Source organism: Vulpes lagopus, chromosome 11, assembly GCF_018345385.1.
Source record: "Vulpes lagopus strain Blue_001 chromosome 11, ASM1834538v1, whole genome shotgun sequence".
Lineage (NCBI taxonomy): Eukaryota > Metazoa > Chordata > Mammalia > Carnivora > Canidae > Vulpes > Vulpes lagopus.
Window position 1 is genome coordinate 37,822,784 of NC_054834.1, and position 20,855 is coordinate 37,843,638.

General features: G+C 37.2%; 1 protein-coding gene across 1 annotated transcript in view; it reads left to right on the forward strand.

Annotated features, from left to right (window-relative positions):
• The window catches only part of USH2A (usherin), a 689,554-nt gene that overhangs the window by 273,496 nt on the left and 395,203 nt on the right, over positions 1-20,855 (forward strand). The window contains exons 25-29 of the mRNA XM_041722698.1: positions 437-567; positions 5,515-5,788; positions 10,282-10,485; positions 10,613-10,693; positions 13,338-13,532. Coding sequence (XP_041578632.1) covers positions 437-567; positions 5,515-5,788; positions 10,282-10,485; positions 10,613-10,693; positions 13,338-13,532 — 885 coding nt within the window. The remainder of the gene's footprint in view (positions 1-436; positions 568-5,514; positions 5,789-10,281; positions 10,486-10,612; positions 10,694-13,337; positions 13,533-20,855) is intronic.

A 20,855-nucleotide genomic window follows, 5' to 3' on the forward strand; every position in this document is an offset into this window, starting at 1 on the left:
TTCCAAAGTTTGGCTATTGTGGCCATTGCTGCTATAAACATTGGGGTGCAGATATCCCGGCATTTCACTGCATCTGTATCTTTGGGGTAAATCCCCAGCAGTGCAATTGCTGGGTCGTAGGGCAGGTCTATTTTTAACTCTTTGAGGAACCTCCACACAGTTTTCCAGAGTGGCTGCACCAGTTCACATTCCCACCAACAGTGCAAGAGGGTTCTCCTTTCTCCACATCCTCTCCAACATTTGTTGTTTCCTGTCTTTATTTTATATAAATTTATTTTTTATTGGTGTTCAATTTGCCAAGGGGGATTTCTTAACCGATTTGCGTCTTCTTTTGCAGAGATTTTCCTGTCTGTCCTAGTCTTTGTACCACCTTTAAGATGCTGGCAGTAGTGCTTTGCGCATGCTGAAATGCACATGTTCTTTTCTTTTTTTTAAGGGTTCCTGGAACTCCATCCATACATATTTCATGGCGGAATGGATTTTGAGATTTCCTTCAAGTTCAGAACTGACCAATTGAATGGATTGCTTCTTTTCGTTTACAACAAAGATGGACCTGATTTTCTTGCTGTATGTTAACTTATTTAGTTAAATTTACTTTAAAATATCAGATATAACTCTAAAATAAATAAGGAAAATTGGGATTATGTGTTAATATTATGTATTAATATTATGCTAGGTTGGGATTTCTTTTGAAATTCACTTTTGTTTTCATTTTCTTCCCTAAGTCATTTTTAGTTTTAGAATCCAGTGAAACATTTTGTGCTTTGGAATCATGAGTTTTTTTTTAAATGACCATTGTTCCTGTGGAAATTGTAATTATAATTTTAGCAAAACAGAGTAGTTATGAGGAATTAAGAAAATCCCATTTGATTTCCATATATATATATATATATATATATATATATATATATAGTTTTTAAAAATATTTATTTATTTAAGAGAGAAGGATGTGCATGAGTTGGGGAGGTAGAGAATCTTCAATCAGATTTCCCGCTAAGTGCAGAGCCTGGCACAGGGCTTAATCTCAGGACCCATGATATCACGACCTGAGTCAAACCAATGCTTAACTGACTGAGTCAGCCAGGTACTCTTATAATAAATATATAATATTTCATGTTATACACATATACATAAAGGTATAAGTGTACAGTGAATACTCATGAACCTACCACCCAACCCAAGAACTAAAATATTACGTTTTGCTTTTACTTATAGGCCCTTTCCTATTCCATTTCCCTATATCTCTCTAGAGCTAATATGTAATCAGAATTTTCTGTTTATTTTCCCCTGGCATGTAGTTATAGTTTGAACACTATGTATGAATGCCTAAAAATTCTTGTTTTTGACATTCATAAAACTTACATCATACTCTACCTTTAGGCAATTGTTTTCTTGTACTCAACATTTTTCTGAGTCACTCGTGTTCACCATGTAGATATACATTTTCATGGTTGTGTAATTTGTCTCTTTTCCTGTCAATGACATACTGGTTGTTTCCATGTTTTTGCTATGGCAACTAAAGCTGCTATGAAAATTTTTATACATTTATCTAACTACAGGGGGCAACTATAATTGCTCTTACATGCTTTTCATCAGACAGGCAGATATCATTATCAAAAATTAGTATGTGATTAAAGTGTTAATTTTTTAAAAAGCTATTCTAAAGAACTTACATAGAATCAAGGGAAAATTATGAGCACTTTAAACCTCATTGCTCATATCTAGGCAAATAGATAATAAAACACATGTCTTAGTGATTTTATGATTCTAAGATATTTTCACTTCATTGATTTTGTACATTCCTAGGTTATATCCATTTTGCTGACCAGGTAAGTGGAAATATATCTGTTCACATTATTTATTAAAATTTCAGCTTATTTAAAGTATTTATTTGTTCTCTTATTTACTGTTTGCCTCCCTCACTGAAATGTAACCTCTCTGAATACAGGACTTTGGCTGTCTTTACAGGTGCCTACCTCTTGCGCATATTAAGTGTTTGGTAAACACTGTTGGATGAATGTGAACCTGTGAATGAGTTCATGTTGTAGTGACCCTCACTAAGCATTCTTTAATCATCTATATGTGTGTAAATTCTGGGGAGGATGCAAAGATATTTTCCTTAGGCCTTTCCTCTTAAAGACCGCTTGCCACTATTGGAGGGTCACACATCCTACTATACCTTCCATCTTACTCCATTCATTCACTTGGGAAATATAAGACATTTCCACTATATTGAATAGTAATATTAACTTTAAGCTTTAATGAAATAAATCTTAAAGCATCAAAAACATTTAGACAAATATATGTTGAGTATCTGCTGTGTGCTAGGCTTTCTTTTCGTATTTCCAAAGTAGCTATAAAGGAAGCAGACGTTCCTAGAAATTACATTCTACCCTTCCATATCTGAAGACTTAGGCTTTTCCCAGATTGTCTCTCAATAAGAATTCTTCCCATTATCTTAAGTAGCTTCAATATACATGGCTATCCTCTAGAACTTGATTAACTCAGAAAATTTTCACTGCTAAAATCTTAAATCTCAAAATATATCCTCATAACCTTTCAGCTCTTGTTCTCTCTTAATGAGTTCACTAAGATGATGAAACCATTGGCTATCAGACCACTTTCTGTTTAACTTACTTGCTCTCCACCTCAGATACCAAAATAGAGCTTTTCAACCATTTTTCCATCAATACTCTCAGCCTGTGTCTTCAGTGCCATAACCCTGGGTCAATCATCCTAGTTTCCTAGCTTTTCTGTCTCAACAGCCATTTTACTGATCACCATAGGAAAATTGAAACAAGTATAAAGACAGAGTTTTGAGGCTTCTGATTCCTTCATTCAGCAGTATTTCTTGTGTACAGGATTTGTTCATAGATTAGTTGTGGAACATGAAAGAAAGAGAATGTCACCCCTGGGAAACACCACAACCTGAATGTCTTCAGATAGTTTCATTCTTAGAATGGAAAGAAACATAATCCCTTTATCTTCCAAACTCTCGACCTCCAGCTTTTTTGATGAGCCAAGTCTGGTTTCACCCTCTCCTGATCCAGGAGAACAAATACTTAATTACCATGTTTCCAACCAAAGTTAGTATTTCTAACTCTATTCTAGATTCTATCCCTTTTCCTACAAGAGCTTGTACTTGAAATTATCCTCCTTTTGTTAGTTCCAAGGTTCTCCATTGGCTCTTCTCCCTCAACATAGAAAATGGTTGAGCTTCATTTATTTTAAATTTTTTTCCCTTTGACTTTGAAAATTATTCCTTTGTACTTCCCTCCCTTTCAGTGTCTATTGCATTGAAGGTAATTACTCTGATTAGTTCCACTTTTTTTAATATCACACTCCAATCCTCAAAACTACTATACATATGATTCCTAGTCCTACCACTGCAAAACGTTTTAGTGTTGCCAGGGACCCCTGCATTTTCTAGTCTAGTAGATAATTTTCTATCTTTATCTTAACTGATCTTCCTCTATCTTCTTTTTTTCCCTTAACATATTCTTCCCGGCTGACTTTCCAAAATACTAGTTGCTCTTGATTTTTATTAAATCCTTATGGTTTCTCCAAAAAGATCATTGTCAACTTAAAGAATTATATCTACTCTACCTTCCTCTTAAACTGTTGGTCTGGCTGAGGACTCTATACTCACTCATCTTTTCTTTTGACTGCTTTTACACTGACTGGATGATCTTGTTTATCTTCTCATGAACCTTTTCTATTTTACTGGCCTAGATCTTTATGTTCAACTGCCTCAAAAAATGTTTCTTCTGGATGTTTTTAGACATCTCAAACTCAGTATGTTTAATATTGACCTCATTCCTCACTGACAATGATAATATCAGGTCTTCCTTTCCTAGTGCTTTCATATCGCGATGGTAGTCAAACATACCCAAGCAAGAAAGAGTATGGGTATCCTTGACTTACTTTTTAATCATCTAACACATTCAGCTATTTGTCAGGTCCTGCTGAAACTTTAAAAGCTGAGTTGCTTTTTAAAATACTTCTTTGAGTTTTCACTGTCCTCACTACTGTTATGTGTATTTCAATGGTTCTCATCATTTTTCTCACAATTGTAGTGATTTCCTAATAGATTTCTCCAGTTCCAGGGCAGCTTTCATTTCCAGTATGAACTTCCTATGACTGGAAGGGTAAACTTTCAGCACAAGATAATAGTGGAAAGAATATAGCCTTTGGTGTCAGACAGATGAGAGAAAGATGTATGTTTTCCATATCACTCAAATCCTCTGAAACTTTGCTTCTACATACTTGACAGGACTCTTTCTAACCCCCCTCCACCATATGTATCCTCTATCTTACCTAATTTAGTATTTGTTTTCTAAATCTAATGAGCTCATACATGTCCCCATGCCATTGAATGTGCTGATCCCCCTGTGTCGAAGGATACTTCATGAATCTTACATATTTCCGAAAGTTGTAATTTAAACCTTTCCCAGTTCCCAGGGAGTAAAATGTATATCCTTTCTTTGTTGTCATTGTACTTATTCTTCTCTTGGTTATAGTATTACTCCCAGGTGTTTGCCTCTGCTGTTGGACAACGTGATTCTTGGGAATAGTGTTGATCTTATAGTAGCAGGTTCATGGAACATAGTGGGGGGACTCAATATTTATTGCGTGAATGGATACAGGACTGCTTATCCAATGTGCTTCACAAAAATGATATTTATATAGAACAAGTCTTAATTTTTACCTGGAATTGCTTAATCTTATTTGACACGATTGATCTCAAATTTTTAAGTATCTTATTTTTGCTAGTTTGAGTTCTAACAAAATAAAAACATAGTAGATAAAATAATTTCAAGTACCCATTTTGAAGGGAAACATATGGAGGCATTTCCTTTACCACGAAAATTTGGGTAAAATATATTCGTATTAGAAAATGACACCTTAATCTAAAAGAATACACATAGAAGCAATTACGTTCGTTAGAGATTTAGAATAATAAAACTGAAATATTGAATCAAAATCCATCTTACAAATTTGAAATTGAGTTCACCAACCAGTTAAAATAAGCTTAATCAGGCTTGACATTTCATTTTCTTATTGTCTTGTCATATTTTTCCCCCAAATTAAATTGATATATGAAGTAGTATTTTCTCATTTTCTAAAAACTCAAGTAAAAATACAGTCATAGTTCAAACTATTCTCTTCAGTCATTCAGTCACTTATCTTTTACCTGCGTTGCACCCCCCCAAAAAAAACATAAATAAAATAAACAAAACTTTTTGCCTACATTCTGTTGTATCACACTGTATAATCATTACTGGGTATGAATCTGTTTGACTCAATACAACATTCTTCATGTCAATTACAAGCTTGCAAAATACTCCATTATATGTTACTCCAGTCCTGCTTAGAATAAAGTGGAACATTTTTATAGAGTGCTTTCAGGGAAATTTGTTGCTTTTCTTCAAGAAATTGACCTTCTGCTCTCTCCCAAACTGCCATTCTGCAGTCTTTTTATATACCTATTTTCTTTTTTAATGTGAAATACAGATAGAACTGAAGAGTGGAATATTGAGCTTCCGGTTCAATACCAGTCTTACCTTTACACAAGTGGATCTACGGCTCGGGCTGTCTTATTGTGATGGAAAGTGGAATAAAGTGATTATTAAAAAGAAAGATTCCCTCATAGCAGCAAGCATGAATGAACTGAGGGAACGTGTGTCACAGTCCAGAGCACAGCCACTCATGGTGAATTCCCCAGTCTATGTGGGAGGAACCCCACAGGAGCTGCAGGACTCTTATAAACACCTGAGTTTGGAACAAGGTAAAGTCCATCTGGAGGAATTCTCAAGTAAATACAGCTCTGGTCCTCCCAGGCTTTGGTGGTTCTGTGTTTTAAGATATAGCAGCAGAGTCAGGCTGAAAGCAATATCTATCCATCCCTTTTTTTTGAAGCTCTAAAAGAAAAATCATAGAATATTTCTTCAAATAGTCCTGTAGGTTGCCATTAAGAGTGTGCCCTTACACCTATTATAATCAATATACTTATCCCAACTTATCTTCAGCAAATATAATTGTAATTTATGTATATATTTCCTCATGTGTTTTCTGGTTCTTTCTGATACTGATCATTATCTGTAGTCACAGATGAAAAACATAAACTAGGTTGGTGTGTACAGCTAAGGAAAATGGCATTAAATTCACTGGGATTTTTTTCTGACATAACTGCTAATTGTCTCTGCATTTCCATGGAGCTCTCCTCTAGCAAAGCACATGAAAGGCTGAGTGTAGTTGAATTTTAAACATACTGGTGAAAAAAATCTATATTTCATTTATTATTAATAACCGTAAGTGAAAGAAAAAGTGCATGAGTGCATGACTTATAACTAAAGCAAGCATTTAACTCATATAATGAATTTGAACATAATCAGAGAAATTATTAATTCAAAAAGGCTGACAGTAGCCGAGTGCATTCTGTGTGCAGAATTCATGGTTCTGAAAGCTTTCCATGAGAATAAGTGGGTCAGCACTTCCTACCAAGCCCATGTGTTTGATATGATCACTTAAATCCCCGTTTTACAGATGAGGAAACTGAAGGGCAAAGGAACTTTCCCAAGGTCAGTAAGCAGTAAGTAAGCCAGTAAGCAGAGAGCAAGCCTTTCTGTCTTGGGCAGCCTAGTTGTCAAAAGCCACTCTCCTTATTAGAGTCAAGTGTTTTCTTTTATGGGCATTGGCCAGTGTTCCTTTTGTGTGAATTGGGGAAAGCACAGAAACTTCTAGGTTGTGAGGAAGCATGCCCCCCTGTAGAAAATGTTCTCTACATATTTCAAAATCTATGTACAGCGAATGGTTAAAATTTCCACAAAGCAGTCTTTGCCTATTTGGTAAGTACATAAAGATTTAAATGCCTTTGAATAGAAAATATATGGCAAGCTCTAAGGAGACTTTTAGAAGGGTACTAGTAAGGAGTTAATGAATATCTGGGGTGTAAGACAGTAATGACATTTTCAAGGCACTTAAGATGTAACAGCAGCTAAAAATATTACATTCATATAAGAGCTTCTCCTGGTTTTCAGGTTTTTGAGGTTAGAAAGAGCTTGAAAACCCTTTATATGAGGAAGATTACTTGATCCTACTTACATCTAGGACAAAAATCCCCTGCGTGTGTGCAATTATACTTCTAAAAGTACACAAAAACCCATTACTATGATGGACATAGAGACTTGGCTTTAGCCAAATTTTAACTGAAATCGTAAGACGATCATCATAGAAGTTTAACATATCAACATAAACCCAACAGGGATAATTTAATCTGTATTGTGACGAAGTCTACGATACTGAAAGATATTTTATTTATGGGTAATACTAAATTTTTATCATTGCAGTATCATGCCTATCAGTGGTCCTCAAGCCAATTGATAAAATATGGAAGTATAGAAACTGGAACATAGTAAGAACTCAATAAAATTAGCTGTCATTATTATTACTATTCAAGATACATTGGAATCTCCTGAAAAGGTTATTAAAAATGCAGATTTTATGACCCTATTCCCTACGATTCTGACTCAGATGCTTTGAGTGATACTAATCTATATGGTAACTGCATGTTTTATACAGCGATCAGGAGAATATTCACCATATGGGGGTGCTGCCTGTATGTAGTGAATTGCAATTAAAATTAATCATGTGCACTTACTGTATTTTTTTTAATCCACTATCAAATGGTCTTAAAATGTTCTCTGCTTCTTAATTAGCACCTTTTTTCAGAGGCTCTATTTTGTGGTCATATTAGAGTTATTTTTTTCATATCCACTAATATTGTAATCTTCCTTTGAATCAATGCAAATTAACTTTCCTCTGTAGTTTGGAAATGCTGGGCAACCTAATTTGCTGAAGATGCGTCACCTCAGATCATGGGTATTTATCTTAGAACTACCACTGGGGACTATCACTTACCAGCAGCGTGGGGGTGATGGTGGCACATGGGATCACAGATTATGCTCTGACCCAAGCCCTGTATGGAGAAGGCAGGAGTAGAGGCTGGAAGCCAGCCTTCCTATGGGCCAGTGCCCTCATGTTGGGCTGCCTCTCTCAGAAGGGCTACTGTTTTTCTGATTCGTCAGCGTGGAGTTCTGGGCCACCTTTTAGTTATTCAGGGGCCTTGAGGTGGGGAGTCATTTTTGATTCTCCAAAGCAAGCAAAGGAGGCATCTCTATTTCTCCCACAGACAGGCCCTTTCCCCTCCTCCTGTCCTAACACCCCACCCAAAGTTTGAAGGTAATTGAAGAATATGTCTGGTGGAAATTATTCTGGTGGTGCAGAGTTGGAAAAATGGTGACTTAATTGGACAAAACTCTCTGTCTGCGCTAAGATAGCAGAGTGAGGACCACACACTAGAGCCCAGGATTCTTTACCTCCAAGGCCTGAGGTCAGAGTACTACTTCCTAAGGAAGATTAATACTTAGAAACCGTTTCCGATGATTCTCTGGACCTTTCTCTTTATCTCCAGAATGAAGGAAGAGCACCTCTGTGACCTTTCCCAAATCTAAAATTTCACCCCATGAATTAATTTTTAAGTCATTTCTTTTTTTTATTAAAAATTTTTAGAATTAGTGAAATATACATAAAATTTACCATCTTAGCCATTGAGTGTACAGTTCAGTGGCATTAAGTATAATTACATTGCTGTGCCACCATCAGCACCATCCATCTCTGGAAGACTCTTTTCCATCTTGCAAATCTGAGGCTCTGTGCCCTTTACACAATAATGGAGCTTTTCTTGTAACAACGTTCAGATGTTTGCCAAAGCTGCCTTTCTACTGTTCACACTTCGTTGTTATGAAAATTTAAGTATGGAGAAGTTAGGTAACTGAACTCCAAGCTGTCAGGAAATTGCTGCTGGTAAAGAAATCAGAATCCCTAACTTCTGAATTTTCAAGCATATGCTTTTATACTGAGCTTCATTGCTTTCATTTCAACTTACCCAACTTATGTGTTCAAGATAGACGAGCAGTACTGATCAGTGGGGCCTAAAGGAATGTGAATACAAGCAAAGATATTTTGAAAGGAAATAGGCTGCAACTTAATGTGTTAGAAGACATAATAAGACATCATATAAATGCTGAAGAGAACAATTTGCTCGTTGTTACTATTAGCTTATTTTCCTGTTAGGCATTGCATTATGTTTTATTTTCTCTTCCTGCTGATGTGCTTTACTCTTGAAAAGAGCTCAACCTGTGTTTGAGCCTTTCAAAGTTGACAGTATTCTGTTCAGAAAGAGTATGTGTGCACACTATCTCAACTCAGTCTGTCTCTTCTTTTACAATTGTGTGCAGTTTCCTGTGCAGAGCGCTGCCAACGCTCATTGAGCGGATCACTGTTTATACAAAATAGCATGTAATCTAAAGCCACCACTACTTCCTGGTTGACTGGATGACCTCTGGTCGTCTAACAAAAGAGCAGTGCAAACTCCTCATCTATTTCTTCCACATTTCCTGGTGAACTCCCCAGAACTGTGCTGCACTGTGGTGGTTCTAAAGTCAACTGGGTAAAATATGCATTCTGAGAAATCTCGGATGCTGCCATTACCTGAAGGGGATTTGCTCCCTGTCATGCTAATGTGAACACAAGACCGTGATCATTGTGTATTGTCAATATTATGGAACTAGGTGAAAATGGTAGAGCATAGGGATAGCTCCTCTGTAGGCTGATTTAAGCAGGACTTAGTTCTACAACTCAGAAAATGATTCTAACAGAATTCATGTCAGTATCTCCAGATACCAGTGTATTTTGAAACTATATCCTCCCTCCTGCTGTCTTGCATAATAACCCTCAAAGGGTATTTTCCCCCAGTGAGCTTGTTGAATAATTGTGCCCCTTCAAATATTATTTTTGGCACTAAAACAATGACTTATATAGGTGACTGAATTTTCCAGAATTGAGGGACATATGGCTACCCCTCTACCATAATGTCTAATTGCCTAAATTGTATTTCATAAGAATAAGCAGAATGAAAAAATGTGGGCCTAAAGAAGCATACAAAATACTTTCAATTGCATATAATCCAGCTGAATTATAATGATCACCTTATATATTTTTTCAAGATAACATAAATATAATACCTCTTCGTGACAACTCAGCCTGGTAAAAAGCAGAAGGAAGCATAAAGGATCTCCCCAAATGAGACTCAAAAGTTTAAAAATTGTATCTACAGCAACCCCCATGCCTCATCAAAACGTAGTACTGCAGAGGACAGAAATGATTGGTAATTAATGACTCAAGCCTTTTATGTGATATTAATCCCTTACTATTTGCTAGGTTTCGGTGGTTGCATGAAGGATGTTAAATTTGCACGGGGTGCTGTCGTTAACTTGGCATCTGTGTCCAGCAGTGCTGTCAGAGTCAATCTGGATGGATGCCTATCAACTGACAGCGTTGTTAACTGCAGGGGAAATGACTCCATCCTGGTTTACCGGGGAAAAGAGCAGAGTGTTTACGAGAGTGGTCTCCAGCCTTTTACAGGTAATGTGGAGGTGCTCTAAATTAAATGTTACATGTCTCCCACTTGTCGCCTCTTCCCTCCCTGCCAGCCCACTGCTAGTCTATATGAGTAATATTTTAATCTTTCTGCTGCTTATTTCCACTTAAGAATACCTGTATCGAGTGGTAGCCTCACACGAAGGAGGTTCTGTACACAGCGATTGGAGTCGGGGCCGCACACCAGGAGCAGGTAAATCTTATTTCTCTTAAAATGTCTATGTGCACACACATGCCCATGTATGTGCATACATATTCATGCATGTAGGAAAAAGAAAAGACTATAGTACCTTGAAGCAAGCAGTGTGTCTGTAATCTTATGGCAGAGCATGCCTTGGTTTGCAAATGTCAGTGGGTAAAATGCTTAGGAGGTTACAGTTAATGGTTAAAATGCTTAGTAGGTTGGTGTTTTGACTTCTTAGTTATTCAGTAAGGGTTACTCAGGCTTGATTCTTTCGTCTTCAAATGCAGAAGGAAGGAGGCTCAAGTTGTCTTAAGGATTTGATAGGCTGTGTCTATAGGAATATTTATATATATTTATATATATAAAAAACCTTTACAGATTGCATAGAACCCAAGAAGCTAATGTCAGGATTGATTACCATTGGGTGGGGGTGGCACCTTCTAGCCTGTCTCCCACAGAGGGTACATTTAAAACCTGTACCCTGGTTGGAAGCAGATGTGTCTTTTATGACATCATGGCAGATGTTTGCCATGGTGGTGACTATTAGGATCTTAGAATGACTCTCCCAGGATAGAAATTGTTGATTGGTCTAAATTTCTTGAATTGGAGGAGGGGGGAAAGACCATGAGATAGACTATATTAGATTGAATCTCAGACAACTGAAATTATAAGTGCTCTGTACTTCTCATAGTGACCACAACATCTTTTCACGTGATACCCTCACAAGAAGCCATTCATCATGAGAAGTTTTGCGAATCAGTAGCCTTTTGCCGTTTGGGGTCAAACATTGGTCAAATACATATCGTAGGACTATCATTTATGTCTCTTGAAGGCAATTTACCCTTAGCAGGTCGCTTATCTAAAGGTGTATTTTTCACCAAGATACCCTCTCATACTTACTATTAACCAGGGGCTACTAACACAGACAACTTTTGAGAAATCTTCTTAATCTAAGATAACTAAACACAGAGATGGGCCGCTAAGAATGGTTTTTCAAAGCTCTTTGCCTACAGATTTTCCAGAAGTGGACAAACTGACACTTTCCAAGGATGTTTTAAATTGTCATCTATTTACAGGAGAGACAATGAGCCGAACCGGTCCCTTAAAATCCTTTTCAACTTCAGAACTTGGAAAAAGCTGTGATATAAAATATTCATTTGTCACTGGCACATCCTCTGCCCCTATTTCGCCTCCTCGACTTGATTAACAAATACCCTCTAAAGCTTGCTTTTAGTCTAAGTCAGCAATGTAAATAGGTGTCTGGAAAGTGCATTGCTTCCCTAGCTAAAGAGTGCCCGTTTTGAGTACCACCGAGAAAGTATGCAAATAGAGCCCTGAATTTATAGCAATGATCTGACCACAAAGTCTTATGCCATAAATTCATATTTACAATCTGACCACAACACTGAGCAGCTACATGCTCCCAAGGGTGGGAGAATAATTGCACTATTTAATTATTTTTGAGTCAGTTTTGCTCTGTCCCTTATGAGAAGGCCATCTGTTAGACGGCACTGTACTTTGCCCTGTACCACATTTCAGAACTAATAAAATCAACATCACTCCCGTTGTCCCTTTGCTTGCATCTTGATTGCATGGCCTGTGGGCTTTCCATAGGCGCCCGTGGTGTTTTAACAGCACAGACAGTGGTTCTCGGCCTCTGGACGTCTCCCCCCACTCTGTGTTCACTTTGTTTCCCTTGAAGCTGTCCTATTTTATTGGTCTGAACAGTAAAGTCAGAGAAGGAGGATATTTGATGTGGGAAAACCAGAGTGATCCTCCATCGACAGGGCTCAGGAGTCCACGGGCAGCAAGAGCCGGCCTCTCATCCATCATCCTGCCATGGAGTTCCTTGGGTTTTTCTCAGTGTTCCCAGAGCAGTCGGCTGTGATGAAGTTGTTACTGATCAGAACGGTGGAAATATCTAATAAATAGTTAAAGGTTATGGATTTTTAAAATTAGGGGACTCAGCTTGTGAGTGAGGTTTTGCGATTCCTTTAAACTTCCTCATTCTGTGTTATTTCTGAGCTGCTCTGAAGAGAGTATCTCTGAAAGTGATTTTGTATGATCTCAAGGGCGCCAGTTACTCTACCCCCTGAAATGCAATTAGGAATGTATCCTGTATATCATATCTGGGAGAACTTCGCTTTTTCGAAATTAATTTGAAAAAACAATTGAATTTGGAAAATTAGATCAGACGTTCAAGTACAATCCAATCACATTTGTGATATTTTTTGGCTAATACACTGAAGATATAAAAGTGTCAAACCACTATGTATAATAACAGTCTAATTATCTCGCTTCAAAGGGGTACATCATTATATTGTTTGAACTTGTTATCTGCCTACCATCCACCTCCTCCTTTATGAGTGATGTTTAAAACATGTCTGGTACATTAAATGTTTTTGGAAAACCTGGACTAGACTTGAAAGAACGTTATGTCGATGGAGTTTTGATGGTTTTGAAATATCGCTTAAACTGAATGGCTCAAGATGTGCAGTCATATTAAATCAATGCTGAAAAGTTACAACTCTAATAAATTGTATTTATGCTAATGGTTGAGTCTGATTTACTGCGGCCATTAAAAGTGAAGAATAGGAGCAAGAGTCTTCTGAGAACGGCCATTTTCCCTGTTTTCTCTTTTATTCTTTCACAGCTCCACAAAGTGTGCCAACTCCCTCAAGAGTCCGCAGCGTAAACGGAGATAGCATTGAGGTGACCTGGGACGAACCCGTGGTGGTGAGAGGAGTAATTGAGAAGTACGTTCTGCGAGCCTACAGTGAGGATGACCCCCATTCACCCCGCAGGCCCTCAGCCACGTCTGAGTTTTTCAATACCAGCACCCTCACAGGTAAAGGTGATTCCTCAGGGAGCAGACTGTATTCATATATTTTTTGTTTGTTTTGATTCTAAATGAAAACATTCTGTAAGGTTTTTTTTTTTTTCAAAAATGAGCTATTCCTATATTTTTGCCTGATTAAAAACAGCAAGAGCCACCTTGATATAAGAGATGGAAGCTTATATCTGCCTAGGAGGAAGAGGATGATTCTATAATGTTAATGGGCTCTTATGGAGAGCTTCATCACAAGGTTGAGACCCTCTCTCTCCCAAAAGATAAGGGGACAGGTTGCTCTAGCCCTTAAACACCCCATATGCCTCATGTCGGGGTCCTAGGTATACCTACAGGACCAGCTTACCCATTTCACCATGCAAAAATGTACTCTTTGGGACTAGCCCAAGTTCACAGCACCATTATTTATTGGAAAATTGTTGATTAAACCTAATTATGTCCAAGGTAGGGGAGTATGAGAGCACCAGCAGTTTGACTGGCAACCCAGTGAATCAATTTCTCACAGGGCGCCATGCCATGCAGAACGATTGCAGGGGAATGTGCTCGTACACATTGCACGTGTGTCCCATACTCAAACATGTGCACATGTAGTAAGACAGCAGTTTTCAGCTTCATGAAATGTTAAAGCACATTTAAATGCAGAGTCAGATTTATTAAGCCTTTGACCAAAAAAAGTAAAATGCGTCAACAAATTTGATAGAAAAAAATTTTCCTGTCAAAGAATTTTATAACTTGAAAAATTATATGGATTTTATTACTTTTTGATGTCTGTTGGTCAACCCCATCTAGTCTTTTCATCGTTCTTTAGATTCCTTAGAAACTACCACCCAAATCTATAACCAATTAAACAAAATTTCCCATCTTCCAGTTCCTTCTTCCCTATTTTACCCACCTGATGAAAGCCAACCCGATTAAGCCCATTGTTTGCCTTTGCCCGGGCTGCACATTAGAGCTAAGTGAGCCGGGAAAAAATGAGCAGTTTGTCACTACAAATTCTCAGTCCTCATTTTCAAATGGGCACTCAGTAATGATGCCAACTGTACCGTATTTCTATAATAAGCTCCTTCTCCTATCCTCCTCATTAAATATTTTAGATTTTTCCAAACTATCTAAATGCTAACCTCCCTTCCTCCTCCCACTCAGCTGATGGTCTCACATTAGATCATCTTAGACACCAGAGAAGAAACAGAATCCAACATATAGGATTTCTGTCACTCTCTTACTAGCAAACATATATATTAATCGCATTTTTCTGAGTGATAGGGTTGTTATTAGGGGTGAAATGCATTAATGCTTGCTATGTCATTTAAAATTCTTTTTGGCACATTAGAGGTATTTGCCATCATTATTATCTTTAATTTTTACGTTTTTTTTTCTTTTCCTTCCTGTTTGTACAAAGCTTTCGTTATTCTATAAAAAATAAAATCTTCAAAAGTCCTCTGGACCTCTGACTCTTCCTGCCTTTTCAGAGATGTGATTGATAGCTTCTCTCCCTCCCAATCATATATTTTTAAAATATTTTCTTTATTTGTGCATGAGAGATACAGAGAAAGGGGCAGAGACATAGGCAGAGGGAGAAGCAGGCTCCCTGCAGGGAGCCTGATGTGGGACTCAATTCCAGAACTCTGAGATCATGACCTGAGCCAAAGAGAAATGCTCAACCACTGAGCTACCCAGATGCCCCCCTCCCAATCATATTTTAATATCTCTCTCCATGATAATGGCTCACAAGCTTGGCTCTGGGACCAGCATCAATGGCATCACCTGAGACCTCATTGTTAATGCAAATTCTCCAGTCCACCCACACATGTTGGATCAGTAACTATGGAGGCAGAGCTCAGCAATCCTTGTTTTATTTCTTTACTTATTTTAAGATTTTTTTAAAGATTCATTTATTTATAATAGACAGAGAGAGAGAGAGAGAGGCAGAGACACAGGAGGAGGGAGAAGCAGGCTCCATGCAGGGAGACCGATGTGGGACTTGATCGCGGGTCTTCAGGATCACGCCCTGGGCCGAAGGCAGGCACTAAACCACTGAGCCACCCAGGCCGCCCTGTAATCCTTGTTTTAATAAGCCCTCCTCATCTGATTCTGATGTATGCCAAAGTTGGGAGAACCACTGCCCACATGGATTCTTCCCAGGATCATTCAAACTCTATCGACTCATATTGTTAAACATAAACAAACAGACTTGAACCAATGATTAAAAACCTTCCTTTTATCTAGATTCCTTCCCTCCTATGGCTCCCTCTCTCCTCTTCCCAAACTTGCTTCTAGCAAGAATATTTGTGGATGTTGCTCCCATTTCTTCACTTCCCTATTTACCTATGTAAAGAACACTGAAGTCTTGATCTTGACTGCTCAACATCATTCGGCATAGTAAACTTCTTATTGTTTCTTGAAATACTTCTTTGCTTCAATGACCCTGCTGTTTACCTCCCAGTTCTCAGCCCCTTTATTTGGTTTCCTTTCCTTATCTTTCTGAAGCTTGACTCTACATTTTGGAGAACCTCAGAGTTTAGACCTGGAATCTTTCACTCTCTTTCTGTTTTTCTACAGTCTTGTTCCAGGAACCTCATCAATTCCCAGCATCAAATACCATATAGATGGTACTCACTCCTCAGTCCACATCCCACCTAGATCTCCAAATGTCTGTATTCAATGGGCATTTGGAAAGATGGACATTTCTAACAGACGTCTCATAATCTCTGACCATATCCAATCTCATAATCTGAACTGACCATATCCAAACCTGAACTCCTGTTCTCCTGCATAACCAGTGTCAATAAATGACACCTGCAGACATCCAGCTAATCAAGCTTGAGAATTTTGTTCAACTTTTCACATTCTCTTCATGCCTCCTATCCATGTTTATTGACCGATTTTCCAAATTATGTGTTAAATTCAGCTATCTTTCCCCGTATCTACTGTACCAAGCCAAACCACTCCAATCTCTTACCTAGACAACTGTGATCCTCTTTCCCACTAACCTAGCTGTAAGTCCATTCCAGAAAGCAACCAGACATCGTGCTTTCTCTTCAGAATCCTTCAGTTGCTTTCCACTGTCTCTGTCCAAATCTCGGTTTGTCTTAGAGTCTCATCATTTTCTGGACTTCCAACTTTTGCTTTTATAATTAATATGATTTTTTTAAAGTCCGTATATAAGTCTTTGAAGGAATTCTCAATAATAATGGTAAGATGAATATCTCAAAATGGAACAACTGAGTCAAAGCCTTTTAAAATACTATACACTCAAAAAAATATTATACACTCTTGGACTTTGAAGTCAAGCAGACATTGATACAAAACTTGGCTACCTCATGTCCCTGAATTTGGGGAACTTATGTGTCCTCTTGGACCTTTCTTTAATGTCTTAACCTATGAAAGAGATAATAATAATATTTATCTTGGGAGAATATTAAAAATATTAAGTGTTATGATATTCTAGCTATAATGCTTTTTAGCTTTGGAAACTTGTACAAATCAGTTAACACCTGTGTGTTTCTGATTCCCTATAAATCAAATGGGAATGAAATAACTACCTACTTTGTAGCTTAGCTGTCAGGATCAAATGAATCTGTGTATATGTAAAGAACACACAACAGCACTTGATACATGGATTGCAGTGTATAAATGTTAGCTATCAGGTATTTTTAAGGTGTGTGGCACAATGCTTAACGTATAATAATTTCTCAACAAAGGATAATTATTTGTATACTACCAAATTATATGCCAAAAAGGCTGTACAAAATATACTTACTGGAGTAAGCACAATACAAGAGGGTACATTTCATTTCATCTCAGCTGAACAAGTTTTAGAGTTTACAAACAACTTTGTAATTTCTCAAAATATAGCAGAATATGTTTTTTATTTGGCTCGGTTACTAGAGACATTAAGTATTTTCAGTATTTACTGGTCATTTGTATTTCTTTTATGACATTCCTAGCAAGTTTCATTGTCAATTTTTCTATTGGAAGACTCATATTTTTCTCATTGACTTAAAATATCTCTTTACATATGAAGAATATTATACTTATGTTTGCCTTATATGTTGCAACCCTCATTTCTCATTTTTCTTTTCTTTTTATTTTCATTTTATTAAAAAAATAGTTTTCTGTAGTTAACATAGTATTTCAAAAAATTTTTTTGTTAATTTTCTGTGAGCGATTTGAAAATATCTCCATTCAAGGTAGACTAATATTTGTTTTTATTGGATATGCCATATTGATAATATACATGTTCTCTGAATTAGTAATTCTAAATTTGAAGTTAAATCACATCAGAAAGAGGGGACAGAGAGGCTTTATGAATTATACTAGCTTCTCCTAAGATTCTGAAGGATATTCCTATGGAAGGAAATAACCCCCTACAATGAAAACCAGTACAATATATTTATTATTGGATATTACTATAGGTCATATCAATCATGTGAATGGTGTATGAGAAAATAAAATTAGAGAACTATTGACCAATTATTACTTATTTTTACATACCCAATCTGTATTGAAACTAAGGAAAAGTCTCAACTACTAATGTAATTTTGTTAATTTCTCTTTTGGAAACTTGCTTTTTCAGTGTGTTTTTCTTATTACTTTACATTCATTATTCATATTTTTAATGTTCAAAATCATTTTAGGTATATCTCTATAAATAGAATCTCATTTGATTTAGTTTTCTCTTCAATTTGAAATTGAATTGGCAGTTTAACTTATTCATATTTATTTTTATAATTTATATAATTGCCCTTATTTCTACCATCATATTTCATGCTTTCCACTTTTGTTATTTTTAATACTTTTAAAAACTATTCTTTTATTTTTTTTTTATTCTTGCCTGTGTGGACTACGAATTCTTTAACTTCTTTCTTTCAAGGGGTTTGAAAATCCACAGACACAGACATATGTAGGAGGTAATCTTAAAGATTATGGAGCATTTAAAGGTAAAGAGAAAGTAATACTAGAAAATGTGGTGGGAGTAAGGAAGTGAAGCCAGAGAGCTGGATTTGCTGGAGATGTGAGGGGTGTGGTGATTGCATAGTGGAAGCTGCTTTGTGATTTGGTTGAGATAACAGGGTACTGAGCAGGAACATAAGCGAAGTAGATCACGACCAATTTTGTAATTGACCTTAAATTAATCCCCCCTTTAGCATTTCTGAAGTGACTTTGGTGAGATTTTAATGTTTACTTTTGGTTGTTAAAATGGTTTTTTTTTTTTTTTTTTTTTTTTTTTTTTGAGGCAATGTCGATACTGGATGCCCAAGGTAATTTAGCTGTATTGGTTTACACAGGGTTCTTAACCAATTAAGTTATTATAAAATGTGTTGGTGTCTTTTCATGTATTTCTTTCTGTTATAGAGCAAGCTCTTTTATTCTTCAGACTTGGGTCCTTCCTTGGCTTAGAAAGTTTGCTGTTGTATATATCATTGTTTCTTCTGGTAAGAAAGAGCAGTTTTCAACATATCTAATTTTTCCCAGTTTGTTCCATTTTTGCGGTCCAATACACAGCTTGCAGAGTCAAGTCAGTAAGGTTCAAATTCCAGCTATGTCACTTGTTAGCTGATGATAGCTGATGAGGATCCCAGGCACGTTGAAAAACATATCCCTATATAAGAATCCCATATTCTTACCTATAAACTGAATGTAAAAACCTGTTATGGAATTGTGAATATAAAAAAAAGTGAATTGTCTGTATGGAATATTTTGCTCAGAAACAGGCACATAGTGAGTGTTCAACGAATTAATTCTTATAATTCTAGGTTATGACTTAGTAATTCATTCCCTTTTAATTTTCTGATTTTTCATGATTGATTCTGCTCTTTGAACTTTCTAAGGTGATTTTTAAATTTTTCTATTTCAATCTTTTCTATGATTTGCATTTGTTCCTCATTTCATCCAATTCACCTGGATTTCTGCCTACCTCCCAGTATTCTCAGTTTTCATCCCTGTGTTTTACTACTTACCTTCCATCTCTGGCGTCATGGACTCCAAGTTCTTTTAGATCATATTAATAGCATGAAACTGAGGATTTAAAAATTTTACAGGTTTCCTGAATTCAGTCTCCCCCAGAGCATAATAGTCTGTATGTACTTGGAGTTCTATGCTCTCTTCCTTTTGAGTCACAGATATTCTTCTCGTTGGCCAAATGCATCCCCAGCTCCCACGTCCATAGTTCATTTGCTCCATCCCTAAATTTACCTTCAGCTTCAGTGTTCACTCAGGAAAATTAAATAATTTTCAAATCACCTGACTAGGCATTTGGTTTCTGTTGATAAAAAACCTTCACTGGGATCATGCCAGGTCAGTTGTGGTAAAAATTGCAGTAGACTCACAGCAATATATGAATCTCAACACCTTTCTCCCCAGTGTTTGGTGAATGAGGAGTTCTGAGAAGCTGTGGGCATTCTGTGCCCAGCTGCGGGTTCAGTTTGCCCTGGGCTCTTACTCCAGTAGTCCATTTGTGTTTGCCTGGAGCCCTTCCAGCTATTTCTAAATCTTTGGTCATTTCATTGGTATTCTTGTAAGGCTGTGGTTCTCAACCATGAGTGCACACTGAACTACCTAGGGAGATTTAACAAAATCCTGATGCCCAGGCTCCAGCTACAAAGAGTCTGATTTTTTAGTTTAGAGTGCAGCCTGGGCATCTATATCTTTAGTGTCTGCAGAAAATTCTGTTGTACAGCCAGCAATGGGAAACACTGTTGAAAGGGAGGCGTTTGACACTGTGAGCAAGTCTCAGTTTTACCCAGAAATGCTTATAGCCACTTTGACCTCCCACCTGAAACTTGAAAATGTAGGACAAAAAAGGATAAATATCTATATAAAAATGAAAAAATATGAAAATGAAGTAGATAAAATTAGCAAAGGAAAATCATGGGACAATAAAAATTGAGTGCCTGAGTATTGGGAGGAAGTAGAAAATTATGATCACACAAAATGCAGAAAGCAAAAGGGAAAAAATGAATATTAACTAAGCAGAGGAAGAATAGAATAGTGGGGCACAGTATTTACCATTCATGAATTTGGCTACCAGTGGATTAAATGAGATAAATCCCAGTAGCTGTGGAGAGTCCAAGGGTTAACAGCCCCGCTCAGGAGCAAATGGGCCCCTTTGGGCTGCAGGGTCTGGATTCTGTGCCCTCTCAAGGCCAGGGTTCAGAGCGGGGAGTTCTTGAAAGTTCATTTCCTCAGCTGGAGCCTCAGGGTAGAAAGCCCTGCAGTTATCACTCCAGTGTATCTTTAGACTTGTTGCAAAGGGCTCCAATTAACTCTGGTAGCCTTTGCTGATTTTCCCTCCAGCCCTGTTAACATGCGAAGTTGCTTCCC